This window comes from Juglans microcarpa x Juglans regia, chromosome 2D (assembly GCF_004785595.1).
Source record: "Juglans microcarpa x Juglans regia isolate MS1-56 chromosome 2D, Jm3101_v1.0, whole genome shotgun sequence".
NCBI lineage: Eukaryota > Viridiplantae > Streptophyta > Magnoliopsida > Fagales > Juglandaceae > Juglans > Juglans microcarpa x Juglans regia.
Genome location: NC_054596.1, coordinates 41,998,047 through 42,022,465, shown reverse-complemented (window position 1 = coordinate 42,022,465; position 24,419 = coordinate 41,998,047). Strand labels below are relative to the sequence as shown.

At 37.6% G+C, this 24,419-nt stretch overlaps 2 protein-coding genes across 7 annotated transcripts; both read right to left on the bottom strand.

Annotated features, from left to right (window-relative positions):
* Positions 1 to 3,581: 3,581 nt before the first annotated feature.
* LOC121248774 (pre-mRNA-processing factor 39-like) lies at positions 3,582 to 20,020 on the bottom strand. Of its 5 annotated transcripts, none has more exons than XM_041147329.1 (14): positions 19,782 to 20,020; positions 18,299 to 18,778; positions 17,459 to 17,568; positions 16,992 to 17,221; positions 16,186 to 16,353; positions 15,059 to 15,422; positions 14,431 to 14,574; positions 13,480 to 13,632; positions 13,249 to 13,365; positions 12,564 to 12,644; positions 12,284 to 12,433; positions 11,590 to 11,889; positions 4,680 to 4,796; positions 3,582 to 4,013 (listed from the first exon to the last, which is right to left on the bottom strand). In XM_041147329.1, the coding sequence occupies exons 1-14, from the start codon at positions 20,002 to 20,004 to the stop codon at positions 3,906 to 3,908; spliced, it is 2,745 nt and encodes a 914-aa protein (XP_041003263.1). In that variant the 5' UTR covers positions 20,005 to 20,020; the 3' UTR covers positions 3,582 to 3,905. The 5 variants fall into 5 exon arrangements, with proteins under 5 accessions (XP_041003263.1, XP_041003264.1, XP_041003265.1 ...); XM_041147330.1 differs by having other exon boundaries at positions 4,680 to 4,793; XM_041147331.1 differs by having other exon boundaries at positions 17,459 to 17,562.
* Positions 20,021 to 21,683: 1,663 nt separating this feature from the next.
* Positions 21,684 to 24,419, bottom strand: LOC121248072. Of its 2 annotated transcripts, none has more exons than XM_041146428.1 (6): positions 24,154 to 24,414; positions 23,983 to 23,998; positions 23,762 to 23,866; positions 23,145 to 23,240; positions 22,924 to 23,019; positions 21,684 to 22,217 (listed from the first exon to the last, which is right to left on the bottom strand). In XM_041146428.1, exons 1-6 carry the CDS (start codon positions 24,307 to 24,309, stop codon positions 21,949 to 21,951), a joined length of 738 nt encoding a protein of 245 aa, XP_041002362.1. In that variant the 5' UTR covers positions 24,310 to 24,414; the 3' UTR covers positions 21,684 to 21,948. The 2 variants fall into 2 exon arrangements, with proteins under 2 accessions (XP_041002362.1, XP_041002363.1); XM_041146429.1 differs by lacking the exon at positions 21,684 to 22,217 and adding an exon at positions 22,224 to 22,654 and having other exon boundaries at positions 22,831 to 23,019; positions 24,154 to 24,419.

Here is a 24,419-nt window from a genome sequence, read left to right as displayed (position 1 = left end):
AGCTAGTCGTGCAAGTTCCATGCAGTCCCTTTAAAAAATAGCGGACCAGCCCCTCTATAAAAAAGTTATGAAAAAACCACTTTTTCATTGTGAGATCCATTTTTTTCAAATGAAATGTACAGGACTTGCACGTCCTAGGCCTACACAGATCATTTTCATTTTCTTCTCCATAATTACGCAATAAATTAGTAAAGGCAGAAAGAATTAATGACGGTATAACTAGTCTAGGGTTGGTAAAACTGATAACTGAGCTGAAAGGCCCCATAATAGCACACTAAAAAAAATGTTTGCCAATTTGAACGGACATCTGCATCATACAATGAGTCCTTATCATATTCTGCAGAAGGGTAATTCAACAATTTTTGTTTGATAAGTAATTAAAACAAATCACGTAGCAAAGCAGCGGCATTACCATGTGGTTCCGGACGAGCGCTAGAAGAATTCAGTTGAGTGTCGAATATGCCTCCTAACGGAATGGGTGCTTGATTTTGGTATGTACTTGCATCATCACTAATGAACTGAAAGATATCGCTGAGAATAAGGTAACCGTCTCCTAGAGGTATAAGAAAAATGATTTGAACAAATTTCCTCTTTTTACTGGAACCCCTGATTTTAACCATTCCTGAAACAACCACCAAAACACCTCCATGATTTGAATAAAGAGAGTTCGTAGTCTGGATCTCCATTGCAGTAAGATTTAGTGACATGAGAAGTCTATGAATTTGCTGCACAAGGTAAAAAAAATCAACATCAATTAAAATGGAGAAAACATAAAGCACATTAGAATAAGCTGATACAAATTAAATATTTCGTTTTGGAAAATATTATCTCCTAGAATCAATCCAAGAAGGAAAGCACGTCATCTCTACTGTGGGCAAGAAAAAGAGAATTTTGGAAAGATTTGTGGTATGACAACTATCCCCTCAAATGGAAACCATGGAAAGAATTTAAACCGGCACTATACACAAACAGATTCATCTTCATGAAGTGAAAAATCCTGGAAAAAGAAGCCATTCCTCAGTCATATTCCTTTTAAATTGGTTTTTTGAAAAAAAAAAAAAAAATACAAACCCCGAGTGATAGAATTTAACCAAATCTGATTCACGTTTCCTCCAATAATTCAAAAAGGAAAATTCTAATGATGAGGCCATATTGCCTATTAATCTTTGAATTTATTTTATTTTAAAAAAAAATAAAAGATGGTCCAAAGGGCAAAGGTGATATATATATATATATATATATATAGCATTAATCAATCTAACAAGAACCCACAAGAATAAAACCAAAAAGAAGCAAAAATGAAAAAAAAAAAAATATATATATATATATATATATATATATATATATACACACATTAACATAAGCATGCTAACAGATATAGGCAGCTATTCAGATACGGTTCCCAAAGGAAATTACTATGAAATCATTGGCATAATTTCTTGAATTTCCATCGACCAGAACCATGGTGCTGCCTAGGGAGTAGAACTTATGTACAAGATCGGGCTGAACCAGAAGAACCGGATAGTATTGATTGGTAAAGTGCGACCCCACCTGCAAAACCCAACACAACCCCTTATCACCCATTAACTTAAGCTCCCATATACAAGTGTGTGAGTGCCAACCTGCGTGGCTCTGGCATGTCGTATGTACCAGGAGGCCATTTCCGAGGCCATTTCCAGAGTCTCTTCCTTGCTCTGTTTCTCAAGAAAATCATGCAGTGGGTGCACCAAGAGGAAAAAGGAGCACCTCCGAAACACTAATCTTCAAGAAACAGGCCGGTTTTAGATGGAGGTTTGTCGCGTCCAATAAAAGACAGTTCACAGAACCAGTTCTTTTTAGAGTTTAGAGGGGGAAAAAAGAATAAAGATTCCAAGCGAGAGAGAGAGAGAGAATACTGAGGAGATCAAGAAGGAAAATGAAATACACAGACGATCGATATGTGAGCCAAGAGAGAGAGAGCTTTGCCAAACTTCTCCATTATTTCGCTGGTTTTTATAGTTTGTTGCCGCCAGGGAAATACCGCGCGAAACCATGGCAGTCAGTTTAGGTGTTGCCACTTACAAAGTGCTGCCCAATCACGACCGTCCATTACAATCAAACAAAGATTGCTTTTAACGGCTGTGGTTCATTGTTATTTTCTTTAAAAAAATTTACATTTTAAAAACCGTGGTTAATTTTTTCATTCTCCAGAGTCAAAGATGTTAACGTTATTTAAAATTATCTCATCAATCACTATGAATAAAAGTGATAAATAAAGATGAATAATAGTGTTGTTTATTGAAGATTTAAGTGATTAAATTTCTACGGTTGTGATTGAAAATGATAATCGAATAATAGTTGGTTAATTTAGTTTTTTTTTTAAATTAAATAGATGTTTTTTTTTTCCTCTTGTAAAACTAGAGTTGTAAGGGTAATTATTTTACATAAATGTCATTCATTTAAAATAGAAAAAAAAAAAATAGAGTAAAAACTAATTATGTCGCAATCATTGCTCAGGATGAAATGCCTTCAAAATTGAGACGAGGGAGTTCGACTTAATCCCATATTTATGTTCCATAGATGGGTGGGCAAGAACATCGTACAATAATGTCTATCCAACCAAGGGCGACAGCCTCGTTTGGATTTAAAGATGAGTTATAAATAATAATGAGATAAATTGTAAATAATAATGAAATTTATGAGTTAAAATTGATGAATAGTAATAAATAGTAATGAGATGAATTATAAATCCAAACCGGAAAAGAAAAATCAAAACGAGAGAGAGAGAGAGCACTTTCCACCAACAAAATCCCTTGTTTCAAGCTCCACTTCTCTCTCACACCTCACATGTTTTTTTTTTTTTTTTTTTTTTAACTTAGCACATGGAGTGTGCTGCAGCTATAGAATGATGTAAATAATTTTTAATTGCATAAACCCAAACCAACACAACTCGATTAAAAGACAATTGAGTAAAAATAGTTTTCATATTCTTGCGACACCAATCTATGGTGTCTTTTTTCCTTGAGAGATAAGAGGTTATCCCGGCAAAAAATAAGTAAATAAATAAACTACTATCAAAGGCACCTTAGTCCTTCAAATATTATTCCAAAGATATTAATTATCAGGACGAACAATGATACCCACGTAACATATTTCACAACACCTGTTTTAAAGGATATATTTTATAAAATGATATTATTTTTATAAATTATTTTACTCAACTATCCTTCATTTTAAAACATGGTTACGCAATATGCTGTGAAAAGTGATGCGTTTTCCTTCTGTTTTAGGCATGATCCTCAAAAGTCATGGGCCACTCTAAAAAATAAACATTTCTCAGAGGGAAGTCATTAGAAAACTGTACTGCACACATCTCTGGACAAGTTTTTTTTTCAGAGGACCACCCTAACACCACACCATAAAACATGACCAAAATTGAGTACGAAATTAATACTTCCACAAAGGAGCCAAATATTAGAATGAAATTATGCATGCCAAGAAGAGTTGGGGGGATCTGGTTGGCATGCATGATGAACACGGCTTTGTATTGGAAGCAGAGGGAGGCAACAAGACTCGGTTGTTTAGCTACTTCGGAAGCAAGATGCCTAAACAAGATTCTTTGATTATAGTTCTAATGCAGAAGGGAAGTCCAAATATCTAAGGAACTATAAGAAAGCACGACACAGTACATGAAAAAAACCCCAAAATTAACGGGACAAAAAAAAAAGAAAAGAAAGAAAACTAACATACACAACATCTATTTGCCAGTAACAACTAAAACAGAGACCTCTTCCCTATAGTTCTTGTTAGCTACACCATAACCATGTCTAAAAAAACCCATGGTACGGGCCAGGACTGTATTGAGACTCGCAAGTTAAAAGAATAGATTACATCTGCCAAAACAGTGCAGCAATCGTCTTGCCGTTTTAGTAGTAACTCCCATAATAGGCCTGAGGAACTGCCGCAGGTTGCTGGGCTGGGGCGGCCAAAGTTGCTGCTGCAGTGGGTTGTGCGTAACTTTGTTGTGGGAAAGCCTGCTCAAATTATAGGCAAAATTATGAGCTGTAGTGATGCCGGGCAAAGAGATATCAAGTGTCTTCATATGTGCCCCAATAGGTTAAGGGGGAAAGTGATAGAAATGAAACATTTATTTATTATTGGCACCAGGTGTCCAAGAACAAAATCTCAACTAATCCCAAAGGTGCATTAGGCCTCGGCAAGAAATGAAACATTTAGTAATCCCAGAACATTGCAATGTGTAATAGGACAAGGAGTACACATCAAAAGATACCAAGTGGAGAGACAAATGGAAGTTCAGCTGACAAACATGTGAATAAACGACCGAAGGTCCGAAAGGTTGCCAACCTTTAAGTTGGGATACACATATCCAAAGGAAGGATACAAGCCCATAACTGAAAGATTTTTATGGACAAACAATAGACCCTGTATTTTTTCCTGGAGTAAATACTTTAGAAAAGCATAAAGTAGTTCCATGTGGCTAGCAAAGAAATCATCAAAAAGGAGAGATAAATCAACTTTAAATAAAAATTAAAAAAAAAAAAACTTTTCACTCACCTGGCCCCCAATTTTTTTTAACAAAAATAGAAGAAAAAAAAAAACAAATCCAATGTAAAATCAAATATAGGTTGTTAACATGTAAAAACAAGAATTCTGATCTACATGCACTGTATAGCAGATACCTGTGCAGGATATGTACTAGGATAAGCCCCAAAAGATGGAGTTTGTGGCGTTGATGCTGCCGTTTGTGGATTAGTGTAACCGCTTCCATAACCACTATATGCACTGTATGCAGCCTGCTGCAAGATTTTAAGGGTCCTTGATAAATAATAGCCATAATAAATTATGGTATTCCAAGACGTTTTGGATTAAAGAAAACAACCCTGCATATGCACATTCAAGCCACACTAGAGGAGGAATATCTTTTTTTTCATAGGTACACTTGAGGAGAAATATTAAAACATTAAAACCATATAAAAGGAAGCAGGGTACTCAACTATACATGATCTCAGACTATCTTGAAAGAACCAAATTCACGGTTGACAAAATAGTCTCTCTGCTATACTAAGATTAAAAATTACATCCCAAACAACCAGATTTCTTGATTCGCTAAGGGCGTGGCAACAATACTTTCACACATTCGCTATCTTACAGCAGGCTTAGTCAAGTTATTTTGAGTACAATGGCTATGAGTTTTCAAAATAACTCAACCCAGCCCATGTGGAGAGAACGCAAAGGGGCTCCGAGGCCCTCCAATGGTCTACTTGACGTGAAGCTCGCGGCCTGCTGAGGATTCGTCAACGGGGACACAGAAGATGCCGGCAATGGCAGTGGAGCAGTCAGTAGGTGGTCAGTAAACACTGTGTGTCCAAAAAACGACGGTGGAGCATCCAGTGGGTATTTATACACCACCATGTGTTGGCTCACCATTGAGCAGTGGCCAAAAAGCGCCGATGGGCTATGGGGAGAAGGGTATACTTCGGCGAACCCCCAAAAACAGATTCTCGATGATTATGAGATGGACGAACACTCGGAGGAAAATTTGGTGGCGTGTTTCGATGACCTTTCCCAATCTGATAGTGAAGAACTTCCATTTTCTGAAGAAAAGACTTCCCAGAGACTCGTCCAGGTGCACAGTGGGCCTGTTGGGGAGGATGGAAATTTTTTTGTGGAAGAGACATAAGGTCTGCCGATGGAGTTCAGAGTGGATGAGCCCATCCCTCTGAATTATATGTTACCAGATCCATCTAGTGTTTCAGAATGGGCATTTCACAAGGTGAAGGAAATACAACAATGTGTGGGGATAGAGTGTGAAGGCTTTGAGGAACAATTTATGGCTTTGCTTACCACCATTGAAGTGGGGCACCAACAGCAGAGAAAAGTTGGCTCAAAAAAACAGCAAGAGCTTAAGAGGTTAACATGGCTGCTGAATTATGAGGGCAGTTCCAGCAGGGACAGATCAAAAGGGAAGGGGCTGGCCCCCCCACAATGAAACCCAAAATTGTGTCGTGGGATGTCCGCGGGCTCGAGGCTAATAAGCATCTCCAAATAAGAAACTTGCTTCCTGAGTGGAAGGCGGACATTGTATGTTTAAAGGAGACAAAGCTGAAATTAATTACTAGAAGAATTGTGAGAAGTTTATGGAGTTGTGTACATGTGGATTAGGTGTATTTGGCATCTAATGGGGCGTCAGGTGTTGTATTGGTGATGATACGTTGATTCTATGTGACTCAGACCCGATCAGATTCGCTCCTTGAGAGCCCTCCTTCTGTGTTTTGAAGCTGTCTCAGGCCTTAAAGTGAACTTATCAAAATCCGAGCTAGTTCCAGTTGGCTTGGTTAACAATCTAAGTGAAGTGGCTGCCATCTTGGGCTGCAAGGTGTCACTCTTGCCTATGAAGTATCTGGGACTTCCTTTGGGAGCCCCCACAAATCTAAGGCAATGTGGGATGGGATTGTTGAGAAAATTGAATGCAAACTGGCGGGTTAGAAGAGAATTTACTTGTCTAAAGGCAGCCGAATCACGCTTATTAAGAGCACACTTTTTAATCTTCCAACATACTTTTTATCTTTGTTCCCTTTACCTGCAGGGGTGGCAAATAGACTGGAAAAGATCTTCCGTGATTTCTTGTGGGGAGGGATAGAAGATGAGAGAAAATTCCATTTGATTAAATGGGATAAAGTTTGCACCCCTTTGTCTTGCGGTGGATTGGGGATTAGAAAATTGAGAATCTTCAACAAGGCTCTACTTGGAAAGTGGCTATGGCGGTATCATAAGGAAGGGGACGCTCTTTGGAGAAGCATCATCGACATTAAATACGGGAGTATTTGGGGAGATTGGTGCTCTAATGCAGTAATAGGGGCCTATGGGGTGGGTGTTTGGAAATTCATTCGAAACGGATGGGAAGACCTACTCGGTAATTTCAGATTTGAGGTGGGAAGGGGCACGCGCATCAGATTTTGGCATGATATCTGGTGTGGCGATGTGGCCTTGGAAAATGCTTTCCCCTCGCTTTATAGGATTGCGTCAGACAAGGATGCTTCTGTGGCTGATAATATGAGCATCTCCGCAAATTCTATTCATTGGTCAGTGAGTTTTTCTAGAGATGTACAGGACTGGGAGGTGAACGACATTGTTGATTTCTACAATGTTTTATATGCGTTGAAGGTACAAGCAGATAGGGAAGACGGACTAATATGGACACTCACCGGGAACAAGAAATTTTCAGTCCGCTCTTATTACAAGTTTTTGACGGTTCATCCCACCAATGCATTTCCTTGGAAGAGCATTTGGAGGAGCAATGCACCCCTTAAAGTTGCCTTTTTTGGCTGGTTGGCATCCCATGGGAAGATATTGACTATAGATAAACTGAAAAAGCGAGGACTTTACTTAACCAATTGGTGCTTTATGTGCAAACACAGCAGCGAATCAGCAGACCATCTACTTCTCCACTGCGATGTAGTCAAGGCTTTATGGGACGACATTTTCACTAGGCTTGGTATTGCATGGGTGATGCCCAGGAGGGTCTTGGATTTATTGTCATGTTGGAGAGGGATTAGGGGCAATTGTCACATTGCAGAAGATGGTACCTCTATGTTTAATGTGGTGCACATGGAATGAAAGAAATGGCCGATGTTTTGAAAATAGGGAACGCTCTCCGGATAGTTTTAGGGCCTTTTTCTATCACACTTTGTTGCTTTGGGCTTCTTCTATTGTATTGAATGGGAGGAATTTTAACGACTTTTATGCTACTTTCTGTAGCGCGTAGTTTGTAATTAGGTTTTTTCTTGTACACTTCCCGTGTACTTGGGCATTGCCTTTATACGTGGATTAATATAATTTCTTACTTATCAAAAAAAAAAAGTATTGGTGATGTGGGATAGACGGGTGGTGGAGAAAAGGTAGGAATTCATAGGGGTGTTCACAGTGGCATGTTTCTTTAAGAGTATGACAGATAATTTTCTGTGGGCTTTTGCAGGTGTCTATGGACCAAACTTAGACAACAGAAGACTATTGTGGGAAGAATTAGCTGGAGTTCATTGCTGGTGGGACCTTCCATGGTGCATTAGTGGGGATTTTAATGTTATAAGAGTTCCAAGTGAATGTTCTGGAAATAGAAGACTGTGGCTAGCAATGATAGAATTCTCGGAGTGCATTTTTTATTTGAACCTAGTGGATTTGCCTCTAGCAAGGGTTCTTTCACGTGGTCTAATAATCAGATGTGGTCTCGACTGGATAGATTCTTAATATCACCAAAATGGGGGAGTCATTTTCCGGATGTATGTCAAAAGAGAATGTCTTGTCTTTGTTCAGATCATTGGCCTATCATGCTAGATTGTGGTGGTCTCCAAAGAAGGCGACGGTACTTTAAGTTTGAAACTGTGGCTGAAATCTGAAGGCTTTGTGGACAGGGTCAGACAATGGTGGTCCTCATATAAGATACAGGGTCTCCCTAGCTTCATCTGTGCAGGTAAACTGAAAGCTCTAAAGAAAGATGTAAAGCTTTGGAACATTCGGTCTTTTGGTGATATAGGGGAATGTAAGAAAAGCAAGTTGATGGAGATCCAGGAGTTAGAGAGGATACAAGAGGATCAGACTCTCACTCAGGAAGAATTAGCTCGGAAGACAGTGTTGGTCGAAGATCTTGGGAGGATTATTTTATTATAAGAGACTTCTTTGCGTCAAAAATCAAGAGCATTGTCATTTAAGGAAGGAGATCAAATCACGAAGTTCTTCCACAAAATAGCTAACTCTCATAGGAGAATCAACAACATTGAGATGCTGAAAATCAATGGTGTTGATTGTAAGGAATCTCCAATGATTCATAATCATGTAGTTGATTTTTTTGAGCATTTACTTACCAAGCAAGTAGGATGGCGGCCCACGCTTGATGGGCTTGGTTTTGAGTCGGCTGCATGATGTTTATCTGTGTTGGAGAGGCCTTTTGAGGAGGCAAAGGTTCACGAAGTGGTGAGGAGAATGGTCAAAGATAAGGCGCCGGGTCCTGACGGCTTTTCTATCGGCTTCTTTCAAACATGTTGGGACGTGTTAAATGATGATCTTATAAGGGTGTTTCAAAAGCTATTCTCGGCTGGAAATTTTGAGAAAAGCCTTAACGCTACTTTTCTTGCATTGATACCGAAGGAGGTTGGGCAGCGGAGATTAGGAAGTTTCAGCCCATTAGCCTAATAAATGGGATACAAGATAATTTCCAAGGTGCTTGCGAATCGCCTAGGTGAGGTATTGGGGAAGATAATTACAAAACCCCAAAATACATTTATAAAGGGTAGACAGATTTTAGATGCGGTTCTTATCGCCAATGAATGTCTTGACAATAGACTAAAAGCTGGCACTACAGGGATCATTGCAAACTAGACATGAAGAAGGCGTCTGACCACGTTAACTAGGATTTTCTACTTTACCTTCTTGATAGGTGTGGTTTTGAGGAGAGGTGGCAGTCGTGGATCTGCTAGTGCATATCAATGGTGAAATTCTCAATTTTGATAAACAGAAGCTCAGCTGGTTTTTTGAATAGCACACGAGGTTTAAGACAAGGAGACCCATTGCCCCACTACTCTTTGTTATTGTGATGGAGGCGCTCAGCCAAATGACCTCGGCACTGATTAATAATGGTTTCGTGGCTGGCTTCTCGATTGGAGCCCCGGATAGGGGAGTTATTAATATTTCTCATTTGTTGTTTGCAAATGACACTTATCTTTTGAGAGGCAGATCATAACCAGGTTTGCGCCAAAGGCCCTTCTCCTTTGTTTTGAAGCAACGTCCTGGTTGAAAGTGAACTTTGACAAATCAGAGATGGTGCCAATTGGAGGTGTTCATAATATAAGACCGATGGCTAGCACTCTAGGGTGTAAGATTGCCTCTCTTCCTATGACTTACCTTGGACTCCCGATGGGGGGCTGCCTCGAGAGCTTCTTCACTATGGGACATAGTGATTGAAAAAGTAGAGTGGAGACTAGCAAGATGGAAGAGAATGTACCTATCAAAAAGTGGTAGGAATACCTTGATCGAGAGTACATTGTCTAATTTACCAACATACTTTCTGTCTCTATTCCCTAACCCAGCAAGTGTGGCGTTCCGAATTGAGAAAATCCAACATGATTTCTTATGGAGTGGAGTAGGTGAGTTCAAATTCCACCTAGTCAATTGGGAGAAGGTATGTGCCCCATCTCTAATGGTGGAGATACTTGAAAAATGGTTGTGGAGACACATTAAGGAATCGGAAGCCCTATGGAAGTTGGTGATTGAGTGCAAATATGGACACTTATGTGGGTGGGTGGGTGGGTGGGTGGGTGGGTGGGTGGAGGGGGCGGGGGGTTGCTGAAGTGAAAGGGGCTTATGGAGTGGAATTGTGGAAACACATAAGACGACCCACAAGATTTCTTTTGGGTGAGAGTTCCAGGATTAATTCTGGAGTTAATTTGGTGTAGTAACAATGCTTTAAAGGATTTATTTCCTTCACTTTTCCAGGTTGCAAGTGCCAAAGAAGTTTCAATGGCTGAAATCATGGTGATATCGGGGGGAGCAAATCCAATCAAATATCAATTTTAGCAGGGCGGCACAAGATTGGGAAATGAGCAGCTTTGAAGACTTTTTCAGCCTTTTGTACTCCATAAAACAGAGCAACCAGCGAGAAGATTTGTTGTGGTGGATACCCATAGGTAAAGGTTCATTCTCAGTTCGCTCTTTCTATAAGTCTCTCACATGAGCCAAATATTAGTTTCCATGGAGAAGGATTTGGAGACATAAGGCACCACCCAAAGTAACATTCTTCGTGTGGACAGCTTCCTTGGGTAAGATCCTCTCAACATATAATTTGTGGAAACGCAGGGTGATCATCACGAATTGGTGCTGCATGTGTAGGAAAGGGGACAAGTATGTGGACCATCTCCTACTACATTGTGAGATAGCTAGTGTTATGGAATGAGGTGTTCAGCAGACTAGACTTGGCTTGGGTTATGCTCGCGACAATGGTGGCAGTTCTAGCTAAATCAACGAGGCATTCAACGGATTAAAGTTGTGTGGAAGATGGTCCCTATATGCATCATGTGGTGTTTGTGGCAGGAACGCAATTATCAGACGTTCAAAGACAATGAGAGATCAATGGAGGAACTAAAGCTTTATTTATTAGAACTCTATGTACTTGGGTCATTGTTGTTGACTTTAATGGCTTTGATTTACATTATTTTCTTGTCTCTATTGCGCTAACATAGTTAGGGCATACCTTATGTACTTGGCTATGCCTATTCATTGATTACTAAAATTGTTCACTTATAAAAAATTAAAAAATTAAAAAAGACAGTTTTGCGCTGACTAGGGAAGCACAAAAAGAAACATCTTCACTAGATCAAAAGGTAGCATCAACACTCCTACCAATTTGCTAAACTTCAGCATACTTATTAACCATCAAAACCCATCAATGAGAAAAAACCAAAAACTAACGTTGAATAGAAATTTGGTTGATATGGAAACTCCAGCAAATTAGTCAAAGATACTCCTCAGCCAGCCATGACAAACGAGTATACAGCATGTATATACATGAAAATAAGATGGTGTGGAGAACATAAAATTTACCTGTTGCGTATATCCAGGGGCCCACTGTTGTCCCTGTGCTTGTGTAGCTGGAGGCCAAGCTTGAGGCTGCAAACCATAACCAGATGTCCACTGGTTTTGTGCATTTGGATATGCACCCATCAAGGACTGGGCAGGTGAAGGAACAGAAAAAGACCTTGCTATCTTAGCTTTATCTGATGCTAGATAATCCTCTGCATGGCGCTTTTTCAACTCTGAGGTGCTCCGGTGGGGTAGGAAAAGCTTGGCATGCCGATCCTCGGCCTTCTTGATGGATGGTACATCCCCAAAGGCATTCACAAACTGAAAAATCCATGCAAGCACACAAGACTTTGAAGCAACATTTTCCCAATAAAAGAATATCCAGACAAAGAATTGGGTGTTTGCAATACTAGAAGATATTCGACTTTGGTGCAAACTAATTTCTAAAATGATTTCTAAACTGCAATCTAATCTTTAAAGAGTGACCAGTATAAATCATGAACATATAACAAAGACAATTACTCAACAGAAAAAACGCTAAGAGGCTTCAGCCTGAAGAATACACATTGCTAATCAGCCCATACCCAACCCAGCTGACCCAATCAAACTCTTGTATGAAAGGAAAAGCTGAAGGACCCAATCAGAGGAGGGAGAGAGAGAGAGAGAGAGAGAGACCAAGATCTTCAACAGCTAAAAAGAAAATGTCTGGCTGTACCTCCAAAAAAATGCATGATAGCTCTTCCCGATCAGCTGGACTAGCAACATTGGGGCTCTCCAGGTCAGGAACAATGAACTTAACAACCAATGAATCCAAATAATCAATTCGCTTCGGTAAGGACTGAATTACCTCAAAATGTATTAATGCCTACAGGCATCATGGAAGCAAAAAACAGTAAATTAGCTAAAAGAACCTTATTGAGACTATTTTTTATACAAAATGTGTCTGCACATGCAGGCGAGAGAGAGAGAGAGAGAGAGAGAGAGAGAGAACAGACCTCAAGAATCGGTTTTGATAGTTGGACATGCTCAAGTGCTTGAACTAGAATTTCCCTAGCTTTTTCTTCATTACCAGAAACCTACCAATAAAATCAGGAAAGAGAGATATCAGCCATAGCATCAAGCGCAAAAAAAATGAAAGATTGATGACCAATAATGACTTCAACAGATGTCCAAGGGGAAGTATGGAAGAATATGATAAAAGATTTATTGGGGATATATCAAGAAATTTAGTTCATTGGAATTTCATGTCAACATGGAAATCATAACCATTGTCTTGTTTTTATCTAGACAAGTGATCTTGTGTTTACTTGAAATAACAAAACAAAGAAACGGCCAACATCTAAAAGAAATAAAAACAAAACGTCATTTAAATTGAGATACTAAAACAGCATGTTCAGGCACTTTTCTTGTCCCTAAAGTTGAAAATGAAAAATATGCCTAATTTAATCATGTTCACTTAGAAAATGACTCCTCGAAAAACAAAAACAACCACAAAATCTCTGAATTTTAAATTTGAAAATGTCATGAGCAATCAAACACAAATAAAAATAAAGATATAATGGAGGATGGGAACAGTAAGCTGAATACAGTTGGTATCAAGAATCAAATCAAACCAAAAGCATTATACCTGTAAGCTACAAACACACACTCATACAAAGACAAACATGCTGCCCAACCTACCATATATACAAACCGAGAGTATTGCGCATACAGCATCGGTAATGTCTGTGAATGCTCTTTTCCTTTTTCAATAGCAATGGCCTGTTCATACAAGGAGTAAGCAGCTTCTAGATTCCCCTGCAATAAAGGAGAAATGATTTGAGTTAAAAATGTAACAAATTTATCATATTTTTTCTTTATAGCATATATATCGAAAATTAAAACCTTAAACAGCTTTCTAACTCAACATACCAGGCGATATTCCATATTTGCATGTTTAATAATTGCTTCAATCAGACCAGGAGAGATTTCAGTATGCACCAGTTGATAGGCATCTTGAGAACCAGGTATATCCCCATTTTGCTCTTTAAACCGTGCAGCAAAAAGGTGGATCTCTGGCTGTCTCTGTTATAGATTTAAACACAAAAAAAAAAAAATGATAAAGTAGATTTGGCATAAAAAAGTAAATCATACGTGAGGGAATTAAATTTTAAAGGAAAGTACAAGATAGAAATCGTAATATATCATGGCTGAATACTGACAATGGAAGATGAAAAGGTATGGCAATGTAAGCTTATTTGTAAAACACATTAGCACTTCAAACATATCGAGTCGATGCTGAAATGACCAGAAAAGAGAAGGAACGGAAATTCATATTATCAGTAATTAAGATAAGAAGGTTGGAACTTAAAAGGATAAAACCATATGGTGGTTCAAAGGGTCTTCCAACTAATAATCTGTTAATATGAATATTGATGAACAACAAATAGGATGCCCATACTTTACACTGTTTGCTCAGAGCAAATGGAGGGGGGTAGAGAAGGGTAGCAGAGAACAGTGAATGAAGGGAAATACCTTCTTTTGGTAGGTGGGAAAAGGATGGGGCAAGGTGGGGATGACGGAGAGGCATAACCCCTTCAGCCCACCAAAACCAATTCACGCCATGGCAGGCAGATTGCAAGAGGGAGAGCAGGCTTCTTATAAAGGTTGTGAAATGTCCCTTTTCTTATAAAATTTTTAATGATTAAACCATATATCTACGATAGCGCACTTTAAATGATTTATGTTGTGGCATGAAGGTAAAACTATATATCTATACTCCTCTAAGTTCTTTTTCTCTCTCTGAGCAAAAAAACTGGTTGGGAAGTTCGCACTCCTTTCCCTATCTCCTAATGAAGAAGATTCATATGGGAAATATCCTACCTTGACAAAGACTTGGGTTGCACGAGCAAGTGCGTTATTTGCAAGATCCAACATTCCACTAGCTTCCATGCATAAAACATACCGTATCCAATACTCAGGATAATTGGCACATGCAATCAGGCATCTTTCATATAACTTGACCACCTGATTCACAAAAAAGAAAATTGACAATACATTATTTGGTATTCAGCTCACAAAATTAAAATAACATTTCAAAGCACAAAGGAGATATGCATAAGATATACTCCGTTAGCGGAACAGAGAGGCCCCTCAAATACGAAGGGAGGGACCCTCCTTGTCTGACAGACAGATGGTTAGGAAGATAAGAAGACACCTGCATGCATAACATTGGAACTTTAAAAAGAATAAAATTTACTATACAAACACATCATCAACCTGGAACGTCCACTGACAAATGAGGGTTTGAAGTACTTAGCCTTAAAGAAACCAAATCGAAGGCCCATGCTTTAGTCTCAGTTCAATTTCCCGTTTAAAAAGTTCCTTCATCCAACGGTTTAGCCAATAAAGCATTGGCGGCAGCAAATATTATTTAACTGTGAGTCAATATGTAACGAGGACAACCAAAAACTACAAAACAGAGAAACAGAAAGCAAAATTACTCAAATACCTTGTTAAAGTCACCTTCCTTTTCCATGAAATCCAAATAGCTATGCCAATTTTCAAGCTCTGCAACATTGAGAGGCCGAACATGAAAGTAGGGCCTCCTAATAGCTGTTTCAAAACCAATGATCTTAGAATCGAACTCTTTAGCTTTCTTATACATCTCTTCTCTAACGGCGATATACTTCTGCAACTCCTCTGCTTCTGTTAAGCCAGCACTTACAGGTTTAGGAAATTGTTCTGTAGCATCAGGATGAACCTCTCCTTCATTCGCTTGGACACTATCCTCCGAAAGTCCACCTGCTGCTGTTGCAGCTTCCTCAGCAGTCATTATTTCAGACAAAGGTCGACTTCCAACTAACTCTTTGAAGCTGTAATGCCATCGCGCCAGGAAGATAAATAAAACTTCAAAAAGGAAATATATAATTTTTTTACAAGTAATCAAAATCCGATCAAAACCAAATGGTGAACCCAAGAATACACGTATACAAGAAAACCACCGAATCAAAGAGGTAAAAAAAAACCACCAAACTAAGCCCTAAAACCACCAGGTCCTATCCCACATGTACCAACTACCCCAACAGAGATTATGCAACACTACAAGCAACATAATGAACTCCCCCTAAAGCCCGAAAAAGCACCAAAAACTCGCACAAAGCTCTACAACCACCAGGTCCTATCCCACATAATGAACCCCCCCCCCCCTAAAGCCTGAAAAAGCACCACAAACTCCTCGCACAAAGCAAAACGAAACTGAGGATGCCATCCCTGATCAAACACAAACCTCTTCACAGCGTGGCCTCAATACACCCACAATCAGTCTTCCATTTGTTCTACTATGACTCACAACACCATCATAGTTAATGGAGGAATGCAACCTTCTTAACTCTATTGCCTTTATCATACAAACCAGGCATGCGAAAGTATAAATCCAAGGAAACAGTGCTCTATGACCACTACAAAACCTGCCCCGAACACATTCAGCCACCCCAAATCTTATAAATTCAACACTGGACATGTGCAAGAGGTTTCTAATGTAATATAGAGTGAACTTAAGGAACCCAATTCCACAACTGAGGATTACAAGGTACACAAATAAACATATGGGCAATGTACAAGGCTTCAAGGAATCACCTGGTAAAATACCGATCCAATTGTTGATTTGGATACTCCAAAATCCGGGTGTAAATCATAGCAAGACGGCCCCATTCTTGCTGCATGTATTCATATTCAATATATTTATCCCAGAGGGTGAACGACAGGTAATCTGTTCCAACATAAGCTAATCCTCGTTCAAAGAGCCTGAAACACCATAAAAATAATAGAAACCATTATTCTATAAGTATAAACATTAACCCATTTAACCCAAGCACATCCATAAATCGGTGACAGTGGCCAATGTCAAGGAGAAGAAACAATTCATTGTTAACAGCATATCACTTCCAAACGCTACATTTACCTTCCTGGAAAAAAATCATACTATGTCCGTGAAAGGAAGCAGTGATAGAGGCCATCTTAGCCCTTAACTTGACGAGATCTTCCCAGCAGCAATTTGCAAATTGATGCCCCTCAAAGTGTCAAAGTTAAAGATAGCCATGATTCAATGACAACTAAAGGACTACGGCATAGGCCTATGGGGAGAGAGGCGAGAAAAGAAGGGGTATATGAAACCAAAAACAAAATAAACAAGATCTTAAAAACAGCTACACTTTTACAATAGCATCAAATCAAGGGTTTGCACATCAGGAAAAAAATCATTTCTGTAGTGCATTACCATTAAACCTTTCCGCCAAAAATGTGAAGAATCACTGTTGCAGGCATACTGGAATGATGTCAGCAGCAACAAATACTATAGCCTTGTGGCTGATGAAACAATGCAATAATAATCCCCCAATGCCAAAAAAAAAAAAAAAAAAAAGAGCTAAATTAAAATCCATTACCTTCTGATGGTGTCTGGATCCCCATATGTGCTAATGGAAAATATGCAATAATGCAACCAAATGTCCACTGAATATGTCACTCCTTGAACTGCCCGTTCATAAACCTCCACAACTTTGTCAACAGAGCCCAGATGAGCCTCATGGTCTGCATACTTTTTCCAATAACCATAACACAAAGGAAATTCTGCCAAAAAAGCGTCGTAAACTTTTCGAATTTTCAAAATGTTCTCCTGCAAGGGAGTTGAGATAATATGTTATTTATTAAATATAAAAACCAGGACCAGTCCTCCAATGAGCAGGCAAAATATACACAAGATATTAAATAAATAACATAAAAAATGCAGTTTCTAGACTCAAAGGCACCACTTTCACATTTGGGCACCTTCCTAAAATTACAAATAAAAACACGTACAGATTGGAAAACTCAACAAAATGACTCATCAAACATCTGAAATTCGCTGACATACCTGTGCCACCTTCTCAGTTTCTTCAATCAAGGAAGTCCATGCATTAAAATCTAAAGAATTAGCTCTCACAATGTTCCACAGTCGATCTTCTTCAGCAGACATAGCTGGTACTACAAATAAAGAGGAAAAGATTTAAAACAATCAGGAAATTGTACGCTTAAATCTGCATACATATTTTTCAATAATAGGAGGAATAAAAATAGCAGAGAAAGGACACAAAACAGGAACTCCAGATTTCATAAGGCTGACTGATTTTTTTTTATCAGTAATTTCATAAGGCTGACTGATGAAAGTGGTGTATTCATTTTTTTTAAATGGTCTATCCATTAGTCAAATTGATGGTGGATAGTACACATGAGATAGAACAGAAACAGAAAGAGAAGAAGATATAAAATAATTCTAGTCGCACTAGATTGCCCAGTCAGTGAACCCATGAGAAAAATGCAGCACAGATGAAGAAAATAACAATTCTTCGTCCAGTTTCTTAAAATATGCATTGGCATCACTTTTTTGAACGATAAAAAAAATCCTCAAGGACTAAGTAAACTTGAAAACCATGCTAGAAAACCTCAATACCTGGACCAATCAAAATCTGTATCTACTAAAATTGGCAAGAAACATTATATTCCTCACCTTATTCCTAAAATACTAATGTGTGTTTGGATTGAAAATAATCTTGAAAGAATCAGAAATCTTTGAGAAAATTTCGAAGATAGGTGGTCTGTAGGTGGGATGCGGGTCATCTTGAGCAATATATAGTCTTAAAATGCCCAAATAAAAACCACAACCACCTTGCACCTGACATATTGATATAACAAACATGCAGATAGAAAAACATACCGAAACCATCAAACTGTTGCTCATCAGCAGCTCTCGCCATATTATCAGAAGCATTTCCATTCTCAACTGCGAGAGTCCCCATTTCACCAACACTACCATCCACAGAAGAAATATTACGAGCTGCTTGAGACAACTCTATTGCTGCATTTTCTGGATCGGTGACTTTCTCACTAGTATTAGCAACTCCGACAGCTGGCTCGGCTTCAAATGCTGTACTCACATGTGCTTCTTGCAAGATGGGATTAGGATCTGTACCATATATGTTCCCATCTCCCAAATCAAAACCACCAGGAACAGTAGAATTTATATCAGCAATAGCAGCAGGGGCAGCAAAATCCCCAGTAGCCTTAGATGGGAAAGCACTGGCGTCGGGGACAACATTTGAATTGGCATCAGAATAGTCAGTGGAAGTATAACTCGCAGATGTATAGCCCATCACAGCAGATGTCTCAGATATGGCTGTATCATGGTCTCCCATACCTAATGAAAAGATTACTACTTGGTAGCATACACTGCAAGACTACAAAAACAAAGTTGTAACTCTTGATAAATTCAGAAGACGCATGCACCCATACTGCATCTTTTGCTTCAGTTCTTTAAAAAAATAACGGTTATGGCAATCCAAAAGAATTTATCAACCAGTAATCACATTCAAAATTAACTCAGAAAGGTAATATGATGTTCAGTGAGGGGAGAAACTGGGCAGGCATATAATATGTAGATTATTAAAACAGAGAAAGTAGGTCAAACTAGAGTTGTTAGTAGCTTTTTCAAGTCTGCTTGTGAAGCCAAGCAGACGAAGGTATTGATAGTTGCTGTGGTGGCAAGTGGCAGAGTTATTGCTTTGATGGTTGTGGAGTAATTCTGATATTCATAAATCCCAATGAAGTTATTTACTAATATTAGTCGAAAATTTCAATGTGTTAATACCACAAAAGACGACATTAACAGAAAATTCCAATTTCTGATCTAGTTCTTGATCTAAAATACTAGATAAGGATCTTTACCTAAATGTTGTTGAACAATATAAACTAATCGTCATGTCTACCAGTTCATCAAAGTAAATACGCAGTACTTGACATAGTCTCTTTGTTTAATCCCACGGCTGAACCAACAATAATTTCCTCGTTGCTATGCGTAAAAGCATGATTAAGATCTAAAATTAAGGACCACCGAAACATTCCACAACTATGAATATTGCCGTTAATCTTTTGAACTATAATTTTTTCAAAAAAATATGGAACAGTCTACAAGAAGATAGACCACCACATGTACATAAACTTAAGTAAATGTAAACCAAAAAGACTGCAAAATTCAAAAAGTAATAAATTGCGCTGTACAGATCCATATACACATCCATAAAACTAGGTTTTGAAACTAAACCACAAACCTAGGGTTTCATTTCATACGCTAAACCCTAATTCGACAGAAAACTGTCGGAACCGAAACGAGTGATGAAAGGAAATGGGTAAGGGAGGAGTACCTGAGGAAAAATAAGAAACCGGTGTCGTTTGTCGTTTGCTGAGAGTTCTGGATTCGGCTTCGAAGGTTTTGGATTGAGGTTTGTGTAAATACTGCAGCAGCGGTGGTAATAGTAGCCAGTAGGGCAAGGAATTTGGGGAGCAGATTTTATATCGCGTCGGGCCGCGTGTGGGCGGAACTATGGTAGTCGATGATGTCGCCAGATCTGGACCGTTTGTTAACATAGACGGTTCGGTCGAATTGCACTCTTTTTAAGGAAAAAAAAAAACGCATAGAAATAATAATTACAATGATGAATATCATATAACCATCTTAAAAAAATTGAATAAATATGAAACTCTTAAAAAAAAAATTTAATATTAAATCTTATTTTTTTAAAAATGACTATATAACTCTTATACGTAACATTATTCAAAAGCTTTGCGGCTAATGTAAATTCCTCATAGACCAACAATATTGGTAAAGATTTCTCTTGAGCATTCACAATTTATGCTTTGAAAAAATATGGGCAAATATACCTTTAAATTAATAAAGATTTTACACAGCGAGGAGGGGTTCGAACTTTGATCTTGAGCTATAAAAATAATACAATGCATCATTAAATAATTAAAAATTGATATTTTGCATTTGTCATTAAGACTGATTGTCAAGATTGTACCACTTTATTTATTTTTTTATTTATCTCAATGATTATAATTGAATTATCATATAAAATATTGGCTGTGAATAGCTTTGAGTGGGTGTGCAAATCAGTCGGTCCGATTCGACAATGGATTGAACATTTTCGACTTATCATTTTTTCATACTAGACCAGACCGAACACCCATAGAGACCAGCTATCGTTCTGGTCCGGCATATTTTTCTTTTTATTTTTTTAAATCAATTAATAAAAAAAATTATTTAAAATATTAAATTAAACTAAGTGACCTATTAATGTGAATTATGTAACAAACTCAATTAAAAATATTTTATATGGTCAATGATAATAAATTAGATAAAAATTACATTATTAATTTATATAATTACTATATAATTAACTAATTGATATTATATATTAGTTAATTTCATAGAATATTAACAAGTGTTAATAACATATTTAAAATTTTATATTGTTAATAGTGATAGGTTAGATGAACATATATATAAAATGTTGTTAATTTATAGAATATTAACAAGTATTAATAACATATTTAAAATTTTATATTGTTAATTGTACAATTATTATATAAATAATATATATAAAATATTTTTTTTATTTTTATTTTTCATTCAGTCCGGTCCAAAAAAATCATAAACCGTGAACCGGACTGAAACTTTTTGATCCTCTAAAACGTGGACCGAGACCGACCAGTCTCTGTCTCGGTCCGATCCAGACCAAAACGGTGAGTCTGGTCGGTCCATTTATCACCCCTAGCTTTCAGAGTGTAATGGGTTAATTTTATTAGTTTTATATGGCATGAAATCAAAGCCCATAGACAAGCCAAAGTTGTCAGCTAATATTGATACTAACATATATAATAAGAGTATTGTTACAGTTATAAAGAAATTTCACAAAAATAAACCTGCAAAATGATATAATTTCATGTGATACATTAAATTTACTTTATGATAAAAATAATTTTACAATCTAATATAACACATAAAGTCACGTCAATACGTGGACTAAAAATTTATCGTGTGGGGGAGGGGGGGGATGGTATTAAATTTGCCATTGAGATTTTTGGAATTTGTTTTTCTTTTGTACTAAAATAAATGAGTCATTTTAAAATGTTTGTAGAGTTTTGAACCAGAGAAAATCAAGGATCCGTATTATTCTTCAAACTACTAAAATTTTAATATCTTAATGCTTGCACGTACTCATCTAAAACAATAGAGTTCTTAAAATGGAAGAAATCTTTCGCCATGGTTACTGCTTTTTCTTCTTGTATTTCTCTTTAATACAGCATCTCATAGCGTATAAAGATAGGATTCATGAGGCAAAGTACAATTCGAAGTCAAGTTTATCAGCCGTATATTCCCCAAGATCAGCCATGTACATTGCACAAGAGAAGTTGAAAACCAAACATCAAGAGGAGAGAACAAAAGGCATTTGGGATATATAGCTGAAGTTTCTGAAACTGCAGAATCGTGCCAAGTACAAGCACAATTCAATCAAATAGGTTCGAGATTTATACTGCATTGAGGCTCGATTTTCCTTCTCCGAGACGTGGCTTCTGTTTTTGTGTTACAGGTTCAGGACCTGATTTCCTTTGCTTTATACCACTCTCTCTATCTGAAACCCCTTTGGAGCCTTTTCTTGTGTTCAGAGACACTGCTGCCTTAACCTGATTATGCACAGTCTTGATTTGGGCTAGCAATGGCATCTTCTCTTTCTTACTATGATCCAAAGATCTATCTTCCATTAGTTTGTTTATGCTTCCAATCATCCCATCATTATCTGACGACATAATACTGTCAATTTTGGTGCAGAAGAAGCTAGTGATGAAGGTTACTATGCGTCTCGTGCATACATCATCCTTTTAACTATCACCCTTTTAACATTTTCCAATGTAACATCAAATTATTGACAAATGAATAAATTTAAATAGTGTTCCAATCATTTGATGGCACATCGGGAGTATGAAAGATGAGGGTTAAAATGATGATGCATAGTACTTCTCTAAGTAAAAACTCATGCATGCAAGTGGTTGAGCTGAACAGAAAAGGGCCTATAAAAAACCTCATTGACTTGAATGTTGGCTACCAAAGAATTTAAGACATGTTATAGCAAATGCAACCTCAAAAACATTAGACAGGTTTGTTCTTTAAAACCTCCTTAGCCTGACATGATTACTCAAAGTTAAATCAAATGCTCCTTGGACCTTCTAAACTCCGTGATGCCAACTTCTTGGTTTAACCTCACGTCGATGCCAAGAAGAGAAAAAAAAGAATACAAGCACAGAATCCCTCTCTATAAAGTTGGAACCTCTCCAAGAAAATAACAATTGCAGATAGAATAAAACTAGGAAATACTAATCTAACTAGGAAAGCAATAGATTTGCATCACTCCGCCCTCAAATTTGAAAAACCAAGTCGGTGTTTTTGGTCAGTATAATTAGAATACATGCATACACACATCCACACAACAATATAGATCAAATTACCTGGACTAGATAGGACCGCTCTTGGACGCAGAACTGAATTAGCTCTAACATTTGATTTGCTATTACTAATATGTCTGACATTGTTCTTCATTGTCCCTGAAAAGTAATATGCTTTATCTGATCAATAAATATCATCATATCTTACTACATGTAAGACATCTTAGCCATTCCACTCTTCTTCCCATGAAACTATTTACTAAAATGTGAAAAAAAAACTTTACCTTGGGACATAGGACTCGATTGTGTTTGGATGTTTGGGACATGAATCTTTGTGATTCTGTCAACAGGTGAAGGGGAATGGCTCTGATAGTCCTCAGCTGTGAAAAACATAATCACGGATTCAATTACTCTCTAACGGATATAAGTTTTATCTGTAATGCTCAATGGCAATATTTTCCCAAGCATGTAATTGTTGCATCAAAATGGAATTATTTAGGTTAAAAATCTCTTCTTAAAACAGCTTCCATCATCAAACAGACAACTGAAAAAAAATGATCTGATGTAAGCCTCATATTGCTGGAAAAGCTTTTTTTTGCTTCTCGTATGGGGATTGATGGAAAAGCTTGAACAAAGATGGAAATATTGCATATCCTTCCAAAAGTTCTGTAAATCTATACTTACCAATAAAACAACATTGTGAACCTAATTAAAATGAACAAATTCATCAAATTAAGAACTTCCCACATTTCACCATACAAAGCAAATATAAAGCTCTGTGAAATTAGAAACAGGAAGGAAACAAGTTCTTATATCCTAGACAAGAAAATTTGGAAGGCCTCAAATTTTCTTCCTATAATCGAATGTTAACATAAAAAATATAGCAGAGCAACACAGCTACCTTGCATGGATAGAGTGTTAATAGTCCTCAAAAATAGCAATAATCCAGTATCATTTCTGGGTGAAAACTGATCATCCTGTGCCTTCACCTTCACAAGTGGATTCACTTCAACATTTAAAAACAAGATGAAAAAGTTAGGAATCTCAGGAAAAATAAAAACTTGTAGACAAAAAGAAATCATGAAGATTCAAGAAATAGAAACCCCACATGCAAATACTCACTTTTGGATCTTATAACCTGAAAATCCAGAAGCAAGAAGCGTCATTTACGATAATCACAAATTTACAACAATAATAGAAGGAATGGAATATATCAAATAACACTATATCGGAACCATACAAAAAATAGTACTGATAATGAATAAGCATAGATAGCTATAAGAGGGAACTCACTTCTGAGCTTTCTTTTCCTGGGAAAATGAAATCTGGAGCCACCTCTGCTTCTATAGATGTAATACCAATGCATAACGAAGGAGCCAATATGTATAGTTGAGGAAAAGTGGTAGACTCGAATGGAAGTAACAGCCACGTGAAACTGAAAAGTGCCATTGATTTCCATTTCTTGGCTTGAAAACCAAGAAGAAGGGATTCTCGACCAGAAATGGCAGCGAGGTGGCCCCTTTCAGAACACGGACCGGGGATGTGGGAGTGGGAAACAG

Coding starts and splice junctions, on each gene's coding strand:
- LOC121248774 (XM_041147329.1), bottom strand. CDS start 20,004: ATGTTAACAAACGGTCCAGATCTGGCGACATCATCGACTACCATAGTT. Junction 15,423..16,185: donor TTGGATCGGTATTTTACCAG/GTGATTCCTTGA, acceptor ATGGCATTACAG/CTTCAAAGAGTTAGTTGGAA. Junction 12,434..12,563: donor TATCAAAACCGATTCTTGAG/GTCTGTTCTCTC, acceptor TGATGCCTGTAG/GCATTAATACATTTTGAGGT.
- LOC121248072 (XM_041146428.1), bottom strand. CDS start 24,309: ATGGCACTTTTCAGTTTCACGTGGCTGTTACTTCCATTCGAGTCTACC. Junction 23,241..23,761: donor TAACACTCTATCCATGCAAG/GTAGCTGTGTTG, acceptor TGTTTTTCACAG/CTGAGGACTATCAGAGCCAT. Junction 22,218..22,923: donor AGCGGTCCTATCTAGTCCAG/GTAATTTGATCT, acceptor TTATGTCGTCAG/ATAATGATGGGATGATTGGA.